Here is a 7928-nt window from a genome sequence, read left to right as displayed (position 1 = left end):
TCTAAATATCAAATATTTTGTAACATTAAGAAAATAATTAATCCTATGAAATAATTGTGCTAAGCTTTGGTCTTCTGCTCTATAAAATTCCCGCTGAGCCTGGTTGGGGCGTTGAGTGGATTCATCTCCTTATACTGCACATATGCTTTAGTTGTCACTCAAGGTTATGCTCTTCTCCTTTTTGCATCTAGAAAGACATAAAAATAGTGTAATAAGAATTGTTCAATTATTTAACTCAATGCAAAGTACAAATAATATTCATATCCGGAGTCAAAAAATGCTCAATTAATCCCATAATATAAGGTGAATTTTGATAGGACCGATTAATACTCAATTAGTAAGAATTGTAATTAGGATTTGGAGGAAGGAAAGGTCAATAGAAACAAATGGCCATACATCAAAATAAAGGACATAAAAGACAAAGTGACAAACCAAACTCTCATGTCTCATGTTTTTTCCTTTTAACTTTATTTCATTTCACACATATTTCACCTTCAACAATAAATTTAACCTTAAAACAAGGAAAAATCAAGCAATGAAGAAAGAAACCACTTAGGACACACCAAATCTTATATTTGAATTCATATTCAGACCTACCACCGACCCATTTTTGAATTTTGCAACCAATCTCTATGGGCCAAACCTGGCCAGTAGTTGTTAGTGACTACTGTCTTAATCTCTCACCATCGAAGTTGTGCAAGAAGTTCAACCTTAAGCTTGTGTGTCTGTAACTGAGAGCATATAGTGAAGTGGAATTTCCATGGAATTTGCATGAAAATGAACATTCCAAATCTGGGTTGTGCTTAGCTTTTTTTGTTATCTTGATCTTCTGCCCAAGTTGTTGATTCTGGGTCACTCTGGTTGGATTTTCAATGCTCTGATAGTTTGGGCAACCAGTCATGGAATGTTTTCTGAAATGGGTACCTTTTTTTGTAATACCAAGGTTATCCTTATGGATAAGGAATTAATTCTTTCTAGGTATGTGACTGACAGCCTCTCCCAACAAATGTCACTTCAGGAGTCGAATGGATATAGCAGGGCCTTACACCACTAAGATATTGCTAACACCTGTAGCTTAATGTTAGTAAGGTTAGGAATCCTAGTAGCTGCTTCAATTGCAGCCTATAAAGTTAAGCAGCACAATTTGAATACCTCAAAATCAGGTACTTGTGCTCATTCACCACTTTTGTTTTTATTATTTTTTATCATTTATTATTTCTCTTCTCAATATACAAAAAAGTATTCTACTTGCTTCATGTTGATGGCTAATCCTATATTATGACATTGACCCTTTATGTTAAACTTCATTTTAATTCTCATTGTGGTTCAGAACATGAAAAATCAAGGTTTGGAAAACAACAAGATGAGTGCACACAAGACCAAAAACTCACTTGTTTTATTGGTGGTCTCAGTGAGGAGGATGTGAGTATATTAAGCTTGAATGTTATCGATTTATTTATTTAAAATTTTCATGGTTATGTGGATTTCTTTTTGAAAGTTTATTTGTCTATTGTCTTTAAATCAATGCGAAAAATGAGAACCTTCCTTTACCTTTCTGATATGTTTTGAGACTGTTGTAGAGGGAGAAGGAAGAGCAAGAGGAAAAGGTTAAGTTAACGAACAGCATAGTCGATCGAGCTAATGATTATGAAGATGATATTCTACCAGAATTTGAAAGGCTTCTATCAGGGGAGATTGAGTTTCCATTACACACTGAGAAGATGAGTGATGCCAATAAAGACAGGGTTTATGAAACTGCGATGGCAAACGATGCCAGTGAATTAGAATATTTAAGGAATCTAGTGAAGGAGTTGGAGGAGAGGGAATTGACACTTGAAGGTGAATTGCTTGAGTACTACGGTTGGAAGGAGCAGGAATCGAATATTCTGGAGTTAGAAAGGCAGTTGAAAATTAAGGCCGCAGAAATAGATACGCTTAATGTAACCATGGATTCCTTGCTGGAAGAGAGGAAGAAGCTTCAAGAAGAGCTCACACGTGGAGCTTCAGCGAAGACAGAACTTGAGGCGGCCAGAAGCAAGATCAAAGAGCTGCAAAGGCAGATACAGCTTGAGGCTAACCAGACAAAAAGCCAATTGCTGTCGCTCAGACAACAAGTTTATGGTCTAAAAGCAAAAGAAGAAGAGGCTGCCATGAAAGATGTGGAAATTGAAAAGAAATTGAAAGCTGTGAGTGAGCTAGAGGTTGCAGTTATGGAGCTTAAGAGGGAAAACAAAGAACTTCAACATGAGAAGCGAGAACTAACGGTGAAACTCAATGTTGCTGAATCTAGAGTTATGGAGCTCTCCCATATAGCAGAGGTTAGATTCCTAGCTCAAGAGTAGACTTTTTCCCTTCAATGAGTTGAACAGATGCATGAAACCAATACTTATGTATTGCTCATAATTGAACCAGCATATGCTTTGATATTTTTCATAAAAAAGACTACCAATATGAAATGAAAGTTGATATATACGACTTCAGTGTATATCATGAATGAACTGCCCAACTAAACCTAAACAGTGTTTTGTATAAATACAAAACAAATTGACTCTAAACGTTTTTCTAACTTTAGCTAATGCCCGTATCTTCTTTCTGTAATGGTTCTGACTCTGTTGATCAATGGTGTGTTCAATGGTTTTTTGGGGGATATAACAATTTAGAAGCAAGTTCTTTTTAAAATCTATATAGATATGAATTCAATTAATTTGAAAAAATGTTGAAAATGGTTGTATACTTCTTTCATGGTACTGATAAATTAATATGCTCTAGATTTGCATCTGTACATGTAGTGAGTGCAATTCAATGTTGAGATTCTTTAATTTGAACTGCAGAATGAAATGGTTGCCAAGGCAAAAGTGGAGGTCAGTAACCTGAGGCATGTGAATGAAGACCTTCTAAAGCAAGTAGAAGGACTCCAAATGAATAGATTCAGTGAAGTTGAAGAGCTTGTATACCTTCGTTGGGTCAATGCATGCTTGAGATACGAGCTCGGGTATTACCAGGCACCTCGAGGAAAATTATCAGCCCGTGATCTAAATGATAGTCTGAGCCCAAAATCACAAGAGAAGGCTAAACAGCTAATGTTAGAATTTGCTGCATCAGGACACGAGCAAGATGACACGGATCTTGATAGTATCTTATCCCATCTCTCTTCATCAAGCACTGAAGATTTTGACAATACAACTAGTGATAGCTCTACTAGCAAATACAGTAATCAAAGCAAGAAAACTAGCTTAATTCAAAAGTTGAAGAAATGGGGTAAAAGTAAAGATGACTCAAGTCGTCTTTCATCATTAGTCAAATCTCTTTCAGCAGGCTCTCCAAGCAGGATGGGTATGAGCAATGATAGACTGAGAGGTACATTGGAATCCTTGATGCTAAAGGATGATGGTGATACTATAGCCATCACTACCTTTGGGCAGAAGGATCAGGGACCTACTGATTCTCCCGAATATCCAACTATCATAAGAAAAGTTTCATCCAGTGACTCCTTGAATTCTGTTGCAGCATCTTTCCAATTGATGTCTAAGTCAGTTGATGGGTCTCTCGATGAAAAATATCCTGCATATAAAGACCGACATAAATTGGCCTTAGCAAGGGAGAAACAAATTAAGGAAAAGGCTGAGAAAGCAAGAGTGCAGAAGTTTGGTGATAGTTCAAATTTGAATATGACCAAGGCTGAAAGAGAGAGGCCTATATCTTTGCCACCAAAACTTACTCAAATAAAGGAGAAGGCATATGTTTTTGGTAGTTCAAATGATCAATCTGACAGTGGTAAGAAAAGGCCTCCGAGGGTACCTCGGCCGCCTCCCAAACCATCTGTTGGTTCTCCAGTTAGCACAAATTTAAATCCTTCCAATGGAGGACCATATGCTCCACCTTTGCCTCCTCATGCCCCTCCCCTTCCCCTAGGAAGCCTACCGAGAGGAGCAATGGATGGTAACAAAGTTCACCGGGCTCCTGAGCTTCTTGAATTTTATCAAACATTGATGAAAGGTGACATAAAGAAGGATACTTCATCATTAATTTCTTCAAAGATTAATGCATCTGATGCAAGGAGCAACATGATTGGGGAAACTGAGAATAGATCGTCATTCCTCTTGGCTGTATGTTTAAATTTCTCTTCTGCTTCATTATTTTCTGTTTTTGGCATTTAAGTTATTAGAAATTTTAGATTATTTTTTTTAATGGATTTAGGTGAAAGCTGATGTAGAAACACAAGGTGATTTTGTTATCTCCTTGGCAAATGAAGTTCGAGCAGCCTCCTTCTCTAAGATTGAAGATCTAGTGGCCTTTGTGAACTGGCTAGATGAAGAACTTTCTTTTCTGGTAACCCTTTTCAGTGTTATTGCTCATCATAGTTGAAAAACATGCTTCTAGGACTAAGTGGTGCAAATTGTATATTTGTGAGAAAGCCATGGAAGTTGATACCTTGGTGCCATCTTTAACCCATTTGCTTATAAAAACCCCTTAGATTTCTTTGCCTGGAAAAATGCATTCCAAATTTATTATTAGGGCATTCACTTCTGACCTCATATGATCATTTTTTTTACAAAATTAAATAAATAAATAAACTCCGTTTTCCTCATTTCCAGCTTATATCCAATGACTTTTGCATTTAATTCATCTTATTCTTTTTGTAAGGTTGATGAACAAGCTGTTCTCAAGCATTTTGATTGGCCTGAAGGGAAAGCAGATGCACTGAGAGGGGCAGCTTTTGAGTATCAGGATCTGATGAAATTGGAGAAGCTAGTCTCCACCTTCACTGATGATCCCAAACTTCCATGTGAAGTTGCCTTGCAGAAAATGTACTCATTGCTTGAAAAGTATGCCTCTTTTTAATGCTATAGTTTTATATACATGAGTACTAGCTTAGGAAGTGGGTAATTGGTGGACATTTTCTTAAAAACTCAATGGTGCAACAGTAGTTGTTGCTTAGTGATCATAAGGTCACGAGTTCAAATCCTAGACTAGAAACATCCTCCCCTCTTGCTGGGGTAAGGCTGCGTACATCTAACATCCCCACCCACTAAGTGAGAGTCTCGTGCACGGGCAGCGCTTTCATCTGATCTAGAATACTTTAATGATGTGTTCCCTTCTGTTGCAGCTCTGCATAGTGTATATAAATATAGCATAAAACTTATTTGTCAACTCATCTCTTCCATTTTGTCCTGCTTTTATTTCCAGAGTGGAGCAAAGCATATATGCACTCCTACGGACAAGAGATATGGCAATTTCTCGGTACAAGGAGTTTGGAATCCCAGTAAATTGGCTATTAGATTCTGGAGATGTGGGCAAGGTATGGTTCTAAACTAACACAAACAGTTACTATTCATAGTTCACACAAAGGGTTCTCTTATTGAAGTTATGTTTCCATTCTCTACCTATTGAAGTTGCAATTTTTTAATATTTAATTACAATAACGTTATGCTGTTTTAATTAATTGGACTAGTTAATTTTTACATCTAGCCCCCTTCCCACAAAAGAATAAGCTTTCTCTGTATAAAATTTCACATGAGCTATGTTTCTTTGCACTTCACCATTTTTTCTTCCCCTAAATATATATACTTTTCTTTAGAGCACCACAGGAAAGCCTTTCTTTGATATTTCCTTAGAAAATTAAAATTTGCTATACCTTTAGTAGTACTTATTAAGAGGATGAGTTTGGTGCAATAATAAGGTTGTTGCTTAGTGACAATGAAGTCATAGGTTCAAATCCTGGAAACACCTCTCCGCTTGTGGAGGTAAGGCTGTGTACACTCCCCTCATGCTGAAGCTCACTAAGCTATCAACTTTCACATGCTAGGACATTTGACCAAAACAACTTCAAAATGTAATATCTGCGTTAAACTAGAGATGGACTTCAAAAAACACGTGTAGTACAGCTTGTGTACACTGCAAGCCCAACACAAAAACACTTCTAACATCATTGAAACTCCAAACACAATAATATTCTTAACATTCTAATGATCTATTTACAAACTGAAGAGTCTCATAGCTGATTGTATTAAGCTTTGGACATCATACATTATGTTTAAATGTAGTTTGCATTAATGTAATAAGATTTATGGTGCGACATGGATGAACCAAACACCCAATTTTTGCCTGTAGTGACTTGTATGTGAATTTGGTACCAGATATACATGTGCAGATGAGATTTCTACTATCATTTAGTGGATATTATCTTCTGCATTAAGGTTGTATATAGGTAGATCCATTATAACACTTTTATGCCTTGGTTTTATGTTACGTCCTTGTGTTGAAATTGGTTTCAGCATGATGCTATAAAATGGTCACTGACTAGTACTCTCCCAATGCAGATCAAGCTTTCTTCTGTACAACTGGCAAAGAAGTACATGAAACGTGTTGCATCTGAACTTGATATGTTATCTGGATCCAATAATGAACCAACACAACAGTTTTTGATTCTCCAGGGCGTTCGCTTTGCTTTCCGTGTTCATCAGGTAATTTTAGGCATCTTGTTTTACCTGTTTGTGCTGATGATACACTCTTTCATCAATACAGAATGGTTTTTATAGATAATAAAATAGGCTAGATAAAGTGTACCAAAATTTACTGCACCGGTTCCAAATCATTTTTCTAAAAGATGTTACCTGTTTAAAACCTATCATGGGTGAAAAAATGATGCTTCATGTGCCTGTACTAAAAGAATAAAATTGAAGAGTTTGAAATAGAGAATAGTAAATTAATAGTTGCATGAAAATATCTTCAGTTTGCAGGAGGGTTTGATGAAGAAAGCATGAAGGCTTTTGAAGAACTAAGGAGCCGCATCAATACTCGAGCTGGTGAAGATTATTAATCAGAAATATAGGGTGATTATCAAAAGATTTTTTTTCTAATCTTTTTTTAACGGTAGAAATTGGTTTTATGATATTCTCAGCTGTAGTTTAATTTTCTTATAATATACATGTTGGATGCTAAGCAATGATAAAAGAATCATATTTATAGGACTTGGTTTTGTTTCCAAGATGGTCCATGCCCCCTTGAGCAAGAAATGAGATTCAAGTGAACAATATTTAACACCTACTTCAAATGTTATCACCCTAGTAGTAACTATGTATTTCAAAGGAGAGAAACCACAAATGATATTTACCCTATGGTCTGTATTTAAAAGGAGACTAAGTAATAGATCCTTCTCCTAAACCATAAAAAATGCAACATGTGTCACAAATTCAACAGTGTGAGAAGCACATGGTGATTGATTAGTAGCAATAGAATTATAACATAAATCAATTGAATAACACCATTGAAATTATCATGTTTCATCCGCAATTTTAAAATCACTAAATAATGTGTGTAGATATTGAAAAGGATAAAGTTGAGATAAAGAAATTATACATATTTAATTACCTATTTGTCCCTTAGTTATATTTTGCCTTTATATAGTAGTATAAATAAAGTATATATTAATACTAAAAAAACTAGATATAAGTAATTTCTTTTCCAAAGGAGTGCTACTTATCACAATAATAATAATATTAATCTATATCTATGTAAGTCCAATAATTTTTTTTTAAATAAATGTTTTTTTATAATATGATAAAAAAACAAAAGTATATAATAAAAACAAATTAATATATTGCAAAAGTTTAAATCAGATTTAGTTCAAAAAATAATAATAAATTAGAGTTTTTGTTTTGAAAATAACAATGTGAGAGAGTAAACAAAACCAGATTTCCTACTCATATAAAAAAGAGGATTTAGATGGCTTTAGAGGCCAGAGACCTAGTTCCCAATTTTTTATTATCTCTACAAATAAAAATAATAAAAATATGATTTAAGTCGGAGAGAGAATATGTTTTGCCTTAATTGTATCCAAAATATTGTGATTGAATTGGTTTTCTAAATAGCCATGTGCCAATTTCCACTATAAACAGAGGATTGGCCGGTCACATGTAAACACGCAA

At 35.2% G+C, this 7928-nt stretch overlaps 1 protein-coding gene across 2 annotated transcripts; it reads left to right on the top strand.

Annotated features, from left to right (window-relative positions):
- On the top strand, nucleotides 511-6971 carry LOC109336643 (protein CHUP1, chloroplastic-like). Of its 2 annotated transcripts, XM_019573362.1 has the most exons (10): nucleotides 511-1163; nucleotides 1331-1422; nucleotides 1581-2318; nucleotides 2832-3823; nucleotides 3854-4106; nucleotides 4198-4329; nucleotides 4645-4826; nucleotides 5188-5299; nucleotides 6321-6464; nucleotides 6734-6971. In XM_019573362.1, the coding sequence occupies exons 1-10, from the start codon at nucleotides 1079-1081 to the stop codon at nucleotides 6818-6820; spliced, it is 2817 nt and encodes a 938-aa protein (XP_019428907.1). In that variant the 5' UTR covers nucleotides 511-1078; the 3' UTR covers nucleotides 6821-6971. The 2 variants fall into 2 exon arrangements, with proteins under 2 accessions (XP_019428907.1, XP_019428906.1); XM_019573361.1 differs by having other exon boundaries at nucleotides 2832-4106.

This window comes from Lupinus angustifolius, chromosome LG20, assembly GCF_001865875.1.
Source record: "Lupinus angustifolius cultivar Tanjil chromosome LG20, LupAngTanjil_v1.0, whole genome shotgun sequence".
Classification (NCBI taxonomy): Eukaryota; Viridiplantae; Streptophyta; class Magnoliopsida; order Fabales; family Fabaceae; genus Lupinus; species Lupinus angustifolius.
Note: the sequence above shows the minus strand (reverse complement) of the source record. Positions and strands in the feature narration are given on the sequence as shown.